This window comes from Gouania willdenowi, chromosome 13, assembly GCF_900634775.1.
Source record: "Gouania willdenowi chromosome 13, fGouWil2.1, whole genome shotgun sequence".
NCBI lineage: Eukaryota > Metazoa > Chordata > Actinopteri > Blenniiformes > Gobiesocidae > Gouania > Gouania willdenowi.
The window spans coordinates 35,126,218-35,139,502 of NC_041056.1; the positions used below are offsets into that span (position 1 = coordinate 35,126,218).

General features: G+C 36.0%; 1 protein-coding gene across 1 annotated transcript in view; it reads left to right on the plus strand.

The window, feature by feature from the left end:
* crk (v-crk avian sarcoma virus CT10 oncogene homolog) overlaps positions 1–6,819 on the plus strand; it is a 29,191-nt gene extending 22,372 nt beyond the window's left edge. Inside the window, exon 3 of the mRNA XM_028464433.1 lies at positions 4,346–6,819. Coding sequence (XP_028320234.1) covers positions 4,346–4,483 — 138 coding nt within the window. The 3' untranslated portion in view covers positions 4,484–6,819. The remainder of the gene's footprint in view (positions 1–4,345) is intronic.
* The last annotated feature ends 6,466 nt before the right edge of the window (positions 6,820–13,285 follow it).

Sequence of the window (13,285 nt, forward strand, 5' to 3'; positions counted from 1 at the left end):
CACATTTATCATACAATGTGTGATGCATTTAAAACTTCCTTGTTTACAAGACCCACAATTTTTTTATTTCATTATGTAATAATTACAATATTTCATCTTACTCTTATATGAAATAAAAATTTAGTGAGCGAAAACAATGAAAGGGCTGCACAATTAATCAAATTTGAATCGTGATTACGATTTTGACTGCCATGAATAAATTAACCTGAACGTTGGTAATGATTAAGGCTTCATTACGCTATGGATAAAAAGTGAGCGAGACTTAGGAGCACATTGATTTTGAATGTAATCTAATCGCCAAGTCGCGTTCAGTGTAAATGCACGTTAATGTTCTTGTCTTTCCTTTATACACTGACAATGTTTTTCAAGCAGTTGCCCTCTGTACATTTTTAAATTATTGGGTACATTTCTTTTCCTTTTTAGTATTTATCCTTGTTCTTCTTTAAAGGTCTTATTTTGCACACTAAACTGTAGTTCATTAAAAATACAGACATGATGAAACTATCATTTATCCCCATTAGAGTTTTTTGTAATTATTGTTTTTACATTTATTTATTTCTCTCTATTTTGTATAATGTATATACAGTATATCTATATTTATATATAGTTCCTTTCCCCCACATATTATTTGCTATTGTCTCCGCTCCCCACCTTCTAATAGCACAATACCATTATTATATAAATATCACACACACACACTTACTGTATTATAATGTCTAATATTTCTAAATACTGTCTTTGGTAACCTGTCTGCATTTTTTTTGTAATTGTCTCTGTCTTTGTGTTATATATGGCAAAAAATAAAATTTAGTAGGGATGTAACGATTCACTCAACTCCCGATACGATTCGATTCTCGATACTGGGTTCACGATACGATTCTCTCACGATTTTTTCATTTACAAAATGGGACTGTAGAAAATACTGTATTATTTTTATTTTATTTTTCATTGTCAAAAGAATTCCTTTATAAACTATTCAAAACACTGCAATTTAACTAAAAATAAATCTTGAATTAAATAAATAAAGGAATAATACAAATGAAAATGAAGCCTATTAATTTAAATTCTGGTTCTATAATAAACAATGCAAAACTGCATAATAGTGCTTTTGCTTTTAAAAGTGCAACTGAAAATGTATTTTGTGCCTTAACAATTGGACTTTAAAAAAAAAAAAAAGTCATTGCACTGATTTACGTCATATTTGTTTGGACCAGCAGAGGGCGCTGGTAACCCAGTGGTTGGTTGGCATGCAGATATCTTGCAGTGAAGAAGAGACGCTATGCTAGCAGACAGAGCTAATAGAAAAACGGGACTTTTACAGATAATCAAGTAATATTACAGATATTCTTTCGGTGCTAAAGGGGTGATGAATCATTTATTAACATATTTAAGAGTAGAAGGCAGCCAGAAAGAAAGTATTAGCAGACTCCGCCCGCCGCCAACACTTCCGGATAGCGCCCTCTGCTGGTTAAAAAAAGTACTGCAATTCAATTGTCAGAAAATCGATATCAACCGTGATACCTATGAATCGATTTTTAACTGCCTTACGATTAATCGTTACATCCCTAAAATTTAGAGAAAAAAATCACGGGCATGATAAGTGCGTATCAGCAGCATTAATTCAGCTTTAGTCTGTTAGCGCACGTATTGTCTGTCAGCGCACGTATGGTCTGTCAGCGCACGTTTGGTCTGTCAGCGCACATTTGGTCTGTCAGCGCACGTTTGGTCTGTCAGCGCACGTTTGGTCTGTCAGCGCACGTTTGGTCTGTCAGCGCACGTTTGGTCTGTCAGCGCACGTTTGGTCTGTCAGCGCACGTTTGGTCTGTCAGCGCACGTTTGGTCTGTCAGCGCACGTTTGGTCTGTCAGCGCACATTTGGTCTGTCAGCGCACGTTTGGTCTGTCAGCGCACGTTTCACAGAGATCCTCTGCACTCAGTTACAGGCCTGTACATTTTTATTTAATGTACACATGAAGTTAAACATAAGTAGTGTTTTATTATTTATTATTGTGCATTGTTGGAATGTCACTGCTAAAGAAATATTTTCTTCTTTTTTTTAAAGGATTTATTTTTTGAAGCATTAATATTAATTTATGCAGTTGTAATGTTTTAATTTTAGTGAGATTAGTAACATTCATAGCCATAAATGCAACAACACTAATAAATAGCATATTCCTTTATTCTGATTTTTTAGTCTTGGTTTCCTATATAAAGATAAATATGTGTGCAAACAAGTCCAGAAGTCTGAACAGCTGAAACTCATGTTTTATGAACCTGTGATAGGGTGCATCCAACCCTACAGTGTTTTAAAATCACTAGGTTCATTATGTTCCAATGACTAAAATAGGAAGCCTAAGCCTTGCAAAATATTTGGTAAATTAATTTATATTTATGGGGTCCACATCAAGTTTAAAAGTTTTTATAAGCCTCATTATAAGTGATTTTTACATTTAATATATTATTTGATTTTTCTTTTTGCTGGAAACTATTATATACTGTATTTTGTTTTGGATAATGAAGCCTAATAAATAACTTCTTAAAACATACTTTTATCAGAGAGCCTTCCCTGATTTTTAGTAACTTTTAACTTTTTTTTTTTTTTTTTAAACTCTTTTAATCTCTGATCTAAACTTTATATCTTTTTATTTTTTAATGTATAGCTCCTTTGGAAAGTACTTTGTAACGTGTTTTGAAAAGTGCTATATAAATGAAGTGTATTTAGTTGGTTATAAGGCACTATTGACACATTTACACAATTGGCATGATGAATTGATGATCTAGCAGTAATTTATCTTTTCTTTTTTTTATGTTCTTTATGTGTTTTTGTTTTGTTTTGTTTTTTTACTGGCTTGGTGTAAGCCAGAAACAATGATAGAATTGACTAATATTTTTTCCTGATTATTTTGGTATTAGAACAAATTGAGAGTGGCGACAGAAAGATATAAAAAAATATTTTAAAAGTATGCGTGTTTTGATGCACCTTAACCTGTGTCCATATAAATGTAGCTGGAAACATGTGCATACACATGAACTCATGCTGTTTGACGTGTTAGCCAATAGGCTAACCACTTAATGCGTGTCGAGCTGCTGCTGCCACTTCAGCAGTTAAATTACCTCATTTTATTATTCAACCCTATTATTATTTAAGTTATTTTTTTATTTATGTATTTTTATTTCCCCCTCTACTACTTAACGTTATTAGAGCAGCACATTTTAAGAGATGCTTCATAACGTTTCATATCAATGTGGGAAACAATATTGTGAAACATTTAAAGCGTTGCTGTGTGAGCTAACAGCAGGTTATTGAGACGTACTATTGAGACATCAGCCACACACACGTGAACTTTGTAACGTCTGGTACTCCTTGTTTGCTCAGTTTTGATGACACAACAGCCACCACTCCTTTGTAGTCACACCTTCTACCTCCACTTTGCTCAATGTCTACAAGAACATTTCACTCCTGGAGAAATGTAGCCATCTTGTGTGATTGTGTATTATGTAACGTGGTTTGTTAGGGATGGGAATCTTTGGGTATCTCACAATTCGATTCCGATTCTGTATGATGCGATTCAAAATTGATTCTCGATTCAAAAATTGATACAATGCATAGTGTGTTAAGGCAAATTATGACATCAAAACAATACAGTTTGTATAAGAGAAATTTAAATAAACTGATTCCAATGATGTAATCACACAAAGGCAAACTTAAGAAACAAGTAACATTTTTATTCATGCTAAACAAATAAAAACTTACCGTGCAATAAATAATTTTCATAAATAAAAAAGCCTAAACAAAAGCTTAGGCCAGCATTCTTCCAGAAGTAAATCTCAACTCTCAGTGACTACAAGAATAAGTTCAAAGTATAAATCGGTATCAGCATCGGCTTTTGAAAATCCCATATCAGTCGACCTGTAGAAAAAAATTAAACGGAATTTGGAAAAAAAATAAAATGCATATGCATTTAAATGTATAAACTACTTCTGAAAATCGTAAACCGAATTGCAATATCTGTCAGAAAAATCGCAATTAGGTTTTTTGTGAAAATCGTGCAGCACTAGAGGCTCCCCTAAGCGCCGTATTTGCACTTCAAGAACGTTAAGTGGGAACAGCTACAGTGCACGCCCACTGGTTTACATCTCTGTCCACCGTCTGCTCCGCTCACAAGTCACGTAGTTAGAATTTTTTATTTATTATTTTTAAATATCACAGCCTTTGAAGTTAGGAAATCTCATTTTGTCTTAACACAATATTATCACAAATGCTATGAATTGTTCAGCCATAATGAACATCATTATGTTGTAGACACAATGTCTGTTGTATAACATTATCTTGACTCTCTCCTCAGGTGGGTGACATGGTGAAAGTGACTAAAATCAACGTGAACGGCCAATGGGAGGGTGAATGTAAAGGCAAGAGAGGCCACTTCCCCTTCACACACGTTAAACTGCTGGACCAGCACAACCCTGAGGAAGAACTGAGCTGAGAGCAGACAGCCAGTGCTGCATACCTGGACACTATTGTTAGATATTTCCTCACATGACCCTCCCCCCACACACACACACCAAGCCCTAACTTCCTTCCTTCCGTTCACGTCTTCCCCTTTGACTCCTACCTGAATCCGTTGTCAGAAGAGCACCGAGTACAAAACATGGCACCTTGTTGGTTCCTCAGGCACACATTCCATCATCACAATAATCCTCCCAGCTTTTCTTATCCTGGTATTTTCACTGACTGCTTGTATCCTATGCAGTGGAACATAGTAAACACTACAGAGAGAATCTCCCCTTGGATGGACGCTGGCAGCACCTTTCAGTCCCTGATATGGATACGTCCTGGAAACTCGCTTCACAAACTTCCTCTTCCTGTGTCAGAGCCAATAGATAAACCACTCTGCACTCAATCATTTCTCACCCTCATCCACAGGTCACCAATGCTACATTCATGATGGAACACTACACAGTAATAGGACTGAGGTTTTAGTTTCCAAAAAGGTTTTCTGAATAAGGCTAAAGCCTGGAGTTGGACAAATGAGCCTTGGGATTTAGAGCAGGTGCAGAAAAACACTAAATAGATCACTTTAAAAATAAAACATGGATACTACAATGGAAGGCTAGCCAAAATATTCCTTTTACGTTGTATAACTCGAGGACGTTTATGGTTCGAAGACGAAGAAGAGCTCATGGGTCACACACTACAGTGATTACTGTCATTTTAATCACAGTTCTACTAAAGCATGAGCATTAAACACTACCACAGTCAAGCTAGATCAGTAAACCTATGTGACTTTGTTAAATGAACACAGAACCAAACTGATGAATAATTGTGCATGCAGCATACAGTAAGATCCTTTTTTACACTATATTAAAACTTTCCTCTAATTTTCATTCAGCTTCCTCACAAATACAAGCTGCTATGTGGAAGAAGATGATGTAAAAGCATTTCCAATATTGCTCCCAGACATGAATGTAGCATTGTGTTGGATATTCACATTTACAGTAGCTGCTGTGAGAGATGTGTAAGCTTTACCTGAGGAGCAAACCCAGACCACCTGACCTCTCACCAAGCATGTGTGAACACTATCGATGGACGAGAAAGACCAACACTGCTTTCATTTCCAACACACACCCAGTATTCTTCTGTGTTAACACTAAACAAAGAACAATGTGATTACATGCTTCCTATAGTTTGTTGATTCATCTTTTCTTTATTGCTATGTATGTCTTGGGTTCATCACGTTGTTTGTTGTTTACTGCTGCATGCTAGGAGAGCGTGATAGTGGGTCCGTTGGAGGAATTCCCTCCATATGATATAACATTCTCTCTTTCTGCATCCAACGTCTACTGTTGAAGTTGGAAAAGGATCATGTATTGTACGCTATTATCCACTGTTGGTCATCCGTTAACTAGTGATCTCTGTTGAGCTCATTGAACACAACTTTTTAGTGGTTTTCTAGAGAAAGTTGGATTGGACGGAATCCTCTTTTTTTTAATCCTATGCAGTTCCAATGTACAGGCTGAATTGGGACTTAGATGTTTTGGTTTGTTTTTTTTTTGTTCTTTTTATCTCTGCCACATGTTTACCGACACCATTTTTTTTTTTAGTTGAGATGCATATTGCCTTTTAACTACTTGCTTTCAGCAAAGTTTAAATCAGTCCCGACAATCGTCACCCTCATGTTTTCTAATGCAATTCATTGACCTTTCCCAGAGTGAATGTGGTCCACTTCTCATTTCACTCCATCACACCAGGATACAGCACACGAGGTGTCCTTAAGGTGGCACTGTAACTGCATTCAGAAGTGTTGGATATTTCATCCTAATGTTCTGTTCGTGCTTCTCTTTTTAAAGATGGTAATGTAACGCCCTTCATTAGTATCACTGACCTGTAACTTTGCCTGACCATTAATTATGATCTGTCAACATCCCCTGAACTGTCATATTTCAACGTAAGACTCATTTCAGTGTTTTCATGTACTGCCAGCTTTCAACATGTTCCTGTTTATCCGTGTAGTCACGAACAAGCTTTTTTTTTTTTGTTCTTTTTTTAATCACTCACACAGCACAAGGTAGATGCTGAGCTAATCATCTTATGAATTACGTTACCACTATAATCACCAGGAAGTGTTTCTAGTAGCCCTGAATTTCCTGTTAAAAGAGTGAGTGGCAAAAATGTCAGCAGAAAAATTGAGTTAATATCAAATTGTGCCATTTTATTGTAACACTATATTCTTTCAAGACCATTGAAATTACCCTTTTATTTTCTGTAGCATGTAATGTGTTAATATACTAGTAAATAAAGTCAAACCCATGACAACCATGTTTGATTTCATGCTGTTTTGTTTTTCGCACAAAGAAAAAATATCTTGTTAACACCTGTTGTGTTCAGACTAGCAGGGAATGGAGCTGGTGTCAACATTATAATTGTAATCCTGTAATTGATAATTACAATTATGGCATAATTGTAATTTTTCAAATCTGTTGCTATCCTATCTGTAATTAAATTGTAACCGAGTTCAAACAATTGACTAAATAATTGTAATTGCCATGAAAATTCTATAAAAATTGCCAATTATAATTTAATGTAAAACTAGTAGTTAACAATTATTAAAATGTTTCATATCAAGCTTTCCGACATTTTACCATTAAAAAAAAATAAAAATATGAAAACCTATATTTTCATTGATGAAGAAGCCTATTTCCAATAGGAAATAAATTAGATATTTCTTTTTAGTGTATTTTACAGCTGATTTGGGACCCGTTATCATAAGAGATGCTAACACAAGAGGAAGGTTAACTTTTATTAGGTTAATTATTTCAGGCTCAGTTATTGTGATTAATTGTAATTGCACTTTAGTAATTGGGAATGTAATTGTAATTGACTATCTGAGGATGAAAAATAATCTTTATTTAATTGTATTTGGAAAAAATGCTGGTCACTAATTGTATTTATATATTTATAATTGAACATGGGTAATTGAAAACCTAATTGTAACTGAAAAATATAATTGATACATTTCGCAATATCAAAAATTTCCCCTGTAAAGTACAAAATGGTATGAAATAATTTCTTAAAAAAAACTTGCGAGAACTAATAAATGTAATTCAAGTACAAATATCAAAAGCAAGTGGTATGTTTATCAACCTGTCATATTTTTCAAAAGAGTTTAATTTTTTTTTACAACAGATTCTGATTCTGTAAGTTCTTAAATTATTTTTTACAAAAAAAAACTACATAAATCTATGAAAGTCCCTAATCAACTTCCAAGCTAAAATGCATTCAGCAGTGAGGTAGTTAAACAAGGTCTTACAGTATGTGGTTCACACACGTTATCAGAATTACATGGGTTTTTGTTAAAAACATTCATTCTTTTACCCTTATTTTGATTTATCTTTATCTTTTTTTATTAGGAAGAAAAGAAAAATTAAGAAAACAAAAACGCATCTGGGTAAAAACAGATTTGGAATCTGTTCTGACTCAGATGTGTTTTTGTTTTTTCTTATCCAGATGTGCTGAATGTTGAATCCCACAGCTCATTAGCATATGTGAGGTCCAGATAGTGCCGTATGCAATCAAGGTGAGAGATGCCACCAAAAAAAAGGAAGTAAGAAAAAAAAACAACTCTGGCAGCAGTGAAATTAAAATACCTTTAAATCAAATCAAACACTGGAAAAATTTTATATTTCAGGTGTTAGAAGAAAAATGTAATGCTATGAATGCCATGTCAGTGTAGGAATTTAAAAAAAAAAATAGTTAAATTGTTTAAGATTGTGTTTTGTTTAGGGTTTTTTTTTTTAATGAATAATAAACAAAAAAAAATTCAAATATCCATTTTAATTTTTCTGAAATTTCAGGTAAACCCTTTCAAACGCCAGGCGACCCAACATGGGGTCCTGACCCCAAGGTTGACAAACACTGATTTAGTGGCTCATGAATATATTTATTTTTATAGTTTTTATCATTTCTGGTCATATCACACCTGGGGTGGGACCAAGACCGACACTTGTTAATTTTCATCACTCTCTCTTTCTCAAGTATCCCCTGTAGTGCCATCCATTACCCCTAGGGGTACACGTACCCCCATTTGAGAATGTAGGTTTCCTTATGTTGCTTAAATGTAAAACGTGTTATTGTGAATTGGACAATCATTTCATAGGCTGTGAGTTTTTCTCTTAACTTAGATTGAGTGCTCTTGGCCACTTGTAGAATTTTCTCTGACCCAAGAGAACTCATAACATAACAAAACACTGGTGAGTCCCAAAAACCAAAATAGAGATAAGAATGGTTTTTCTCTTGTTTTTGTTCTTATATGGCTTCTTGCATGAAGCCCACTCTCACTCACACACCCACATTACCCATAACACTCTGCACACAAATGTCGCCTGAAATACTTTCCTTGCTACAGAGCTGATAAACTACAAATCAAAGCTGTTAAGCTCTAACATGCAGAATAGAGTGCTGATACCATGCTAGCTGAATATTGCTTTAGCTAACATCTTTACCAAAGTAGAACTCGTGCGCTCTATGGAAAAGATGATGTGTTTGAACTATCATCCAGCATGTGTATGTGTTTGTGTGGCATGTCATTGATTATTGGATTGCAGCTCTAATGAGTGTATACACCCTGCTGTGTACACAATATACTTCGCCTGTTATTCTCCAATAATGAGGGTTTGATTGAGCTTTCTCATCTGCCTATAAAGCAAATGATCACAATCAGATGTCAAGGGAAAAATATAACAAAACTCATCTTTGCAGAAAATAAAATATACTCAGATGTATTCCTTCATGAACACTACAGTACAGAGGGGAAGGGTGTGTTTGAAACACACAGGAGTGGTCAGTCACCCAGCTGATTAACAAAGCTTTCTGCTTCAGATTCACCTCTCCGTGGACAACGTCTCTGCTTGCACCATACCACTGTTCACTTTAGTGGTGAATATGCAGCAGAAGGGGGACGTAGGGGCCCCCTGTCAAGATCTCACTGGCCCTCATTAGCCTTTGGGCTGTGCTTAAGTAGCTGGAGTCCCAATTCCGTCAGTTTTGGAGAAGGCTGTGAAGTTCTTTGACAGACCATCGAGGCTCAAGTGTTCATCTTAAGATGCTGCCCAAAGGCCCTGGGAAATGGAAGGTACACATGATGCCATAATCAGTGCTAAATAGAGGAATAAGAATTCAGCAGAGCAAGCACCAACCCCAGGAAGACACAACATCACCTTCACTAGACCAGGAGATAAGCCACCTACACATGGTCTTAACTGGGCTGCGAGCATTGGCTAGCAATTGGGAGCTAAAGGTGGACTTTGGCAAGCAGCTCAAATTCCAAGAGCATGCAGAGAGGATGATGCTCCAGACAGACTTGGTTCTACCATCTGTCTCCTTGAATCAAGTGGTGCTCTTAAAAAAAACTGATGGAGGAAATCGAACCACAAGCAAAAGAGGTTAAAATACTTTGAGCTGGAGGAAAACTACAGAGAGTGGTTGGAGAGCCTGCTGTGAGCAAATCAAGGTGGGCTGTAGGAGATCTCAACATCAGGCCTTCTGGCTCCTTTGTATTTGTGGGCTGCAGGAGAGGAATACCACCAAGAAAGTCAGCAACACCAGCTGCAGAAAAAGCATCTATTTGGTTGCTGATCAAGAGGGGGATCCATGGAGTAGAGCAGTGATTCTCAACTGGTGGGTCGGGACCCAAAAGTGGGTTGCGGACCTGTACTGGGTGGGTCACGGACAGCCAGTCAAAAATAAATAAATGCTTAATGTCTCTCATGTTGGACTTGTCTTTTATTTTGAAAGAAACCTTTGTTTGACAGGCATGCTGTGAAATGCATGTTGCACAGGAAAATATATATATTTATGTTTTAAAAAAAGATATGTGTGTTTTCAACAGCTATTTTACATTTGTTTGGTTGAATTCTAAAAAAAAAAAAAAAGAAAAGTGGGTCGCGATTTAATGACCATGACAAAATGTGGGTCCCAGGGTGAGACCAGTTGAGAACCCCTGGAGTAGAGCACAAGCTGGGGTCTGGCCTAAGTAATGGAGACAGATGATCTGAGACCTAAAACACTCAATAACCCTGGGTTTATCATGATATGTACAAGCTGCATCTCAAATGTGTTTTGTAAAACTACTCGTTTCATTTGAAAGCACAGTCATGACACTTGCAAGTGTTTTGCATAATTTAGGAGGCAGGTGAACATTTTGCTCCCTATGTTTGTATGTTAAAACTAAGCGCAGAAAGTTTGAAAAGGATCATATGTGATGGCTGCACAACTGGTCCACAGCACTCCACACTTGCATCTCTGGTGGAATGTTCTCAGTCTGCAGGGCTCAGTACTATATAAGACACTGTGGTCTGAACAAGGTTGCCCCTTCACTACCTGTCAGTTCACAGTTTTTATACATCTTCATAATACAAAAAGCTTTATTGGAACCTCATATGGCTTGACCCAATTCTACCATACCTGTAATATGTCATGCTCGTCAATGCAAAAGCAAGTCAGAGAGAGGTGGGTCACGTGCAATAGGGGTTGCTGTTCGGACAATCGGTTTGGCAGAGATGGAAGAATGAAGATACTCCACCTAAGCATCCCTTGCCCAATGGCCCATGGTCCAGGTTTTTACCTGGAAAAACCAGCGACTTATGCTGGCAAGATAAAGTCTGGTTAACTAAAGAAAAGATGCACTCAACAATGCATCCTTAGTTCTTTAGTTCTTGTTAGATATCATATACCTTGTGATGCTCAAATGTTTCTAAAAGCAATGAAAATATACAATTTTTAGTGGTAGATTTGATTTCTTATATAAAACAGTTCTATTGGTTGGTGAATGCAGCGACATCAGTTAACTAAGACTTCTTGTCTTTATTTGTCAGATGTTGAGCCTATACTGAACAGAGCTTTGTTCATTCTGCGAATAATGGTAATATATTTGGTTGATTAGATGTGGTTTCTAAACAGAAAGCTAAATGTTATGGTTGTTAATTAAACATCACACACCATTATTCAGTTGGAGTAATGTACACATGTCAGATTGTGCATCAGTTTTCTTAATTGCACTTATGATTAAAACAGTGTTTGACATTTTTAATTACTTCCAGTAATTTTTAATGCAATTACTTCAGTTTTTACTTTTGTACTTTCACCTAATATTTTGACTGAGCTACTTTTACTTGTATTGACATTGATTTTTGTATGCCTACTTTGTCAACCTCTGCTGTGTGCACCTATCATTTTGACAGCTAGGTAGATGTGACACATTTAATTCTATGCTTTCTGGATTTGCTGTGTTCAGAGTGTCTATTTAAATAGTCAGAGTCCTACCACTCACTCGTAGGTGTAGCCATTAAAGAGGCGGAACACACAGCCTTGCAATTCACCAGTGTTTTAGTTGATAAATTCAGATTGTTGTTTTTCTTATTTTGTATTTATTTATCTATTCATTTAATCTATCATTATTTAATTCCCCCCCCCCCCCCCCCCCCCCCCCAATGTCTGCATTTATCATTAAAGGTTAACACTGAGAAGTGCAATCTTTTTGCAACAACTATGCATGTTTTGTTCTCACAAATAATAAAGTAGTTAAACATTTATTAGTTGAAAAACGTGATTTTTTATTTTGTATTTAACTAACTAATTAAAGTTGGTTCACACAATTTTTACAACCCTCTACTGCAGTGATTGTCAACCTGTTCAATGCGTAACCCCCAAAATAAAGGTTCCAGAGACCAGGGACCCCCACTGTACCTGAAAGTGGTTGAACATTGAAGAACAGTCATGTGGAGACAGGGCCATCTATAAGGGGGAATAAAGGGGAGAGATTTTTTAGGTCCATCCATAAAGTCAACAAAATGATGGTCCATTGTTCTATGAATCTGTGATAACACATTTATTTATTTATCTCAATAATATTCACTGTTATCTAGGAAGTGTATTATTATTTGCACCATAGTACTGTATATAGTCAGCCTAAAGATGTAAATCATTGATTTAATCCAAAATAAATTGGGTTAAAAGTTATCAAAAATGGTGGAAAAGGTGGTGAAATGGGATTTTAAAAGTTGTAAATTAGAGTGGGCAAAAACAGACAGAAAAAGTGGTAAAAAGGATTAAAAGAGTCAATATTGGCTTAAATGTGGCAGAATCAGGGGAGGGGGCAAATAATGGACATGACAAATTAATTAGGTTAAATTGGCAAAAAATAAATAAAAAATAAACATGAAATATGATGAAAAGAGGTTAAAAGTGACAATAATGGATCAATATATGTGACATTAAGTAGGAAAAGTGGTGGACACAGTTTATAAGTGCGAAAAAGTCTTGAAAGTGGAAAAAATGTGTAGAAAAGGCATTGACATTTGATGTTGAAGTGGTAGGAATGGGAGTAATGTAGCAAAAATGCATTATTGGAGCAAAAATATGGCAAGAAAAAGTGATGAAAATAGATTAAAATATGGCAAGTTTGGTGCACTTGCTGAAAAATGGTAAAATAAGCAGAAATAGGTTCAAATTTTACACACACACACACACACACACACACACATATATATATATATTTTTTTTATTTTTATTTTTTTTCTTCCTTAGTTTCTTGAAGGCATCTGTCGACCCCCTCCCAGTGTCTTGCGACCCCAAATGGGTTCCTGACCCCACGGTTGAGAACCCCTGCTCTACTGGCCACCCTGCCGAGTAAAAACATAAAGTATTCAACCATTTGTAGCAAAGACTCAGTGGTACCCTAAAATGACAGCACTCCGTCGTTTTAAATAATGTGTTTCATATTTCATTGTAC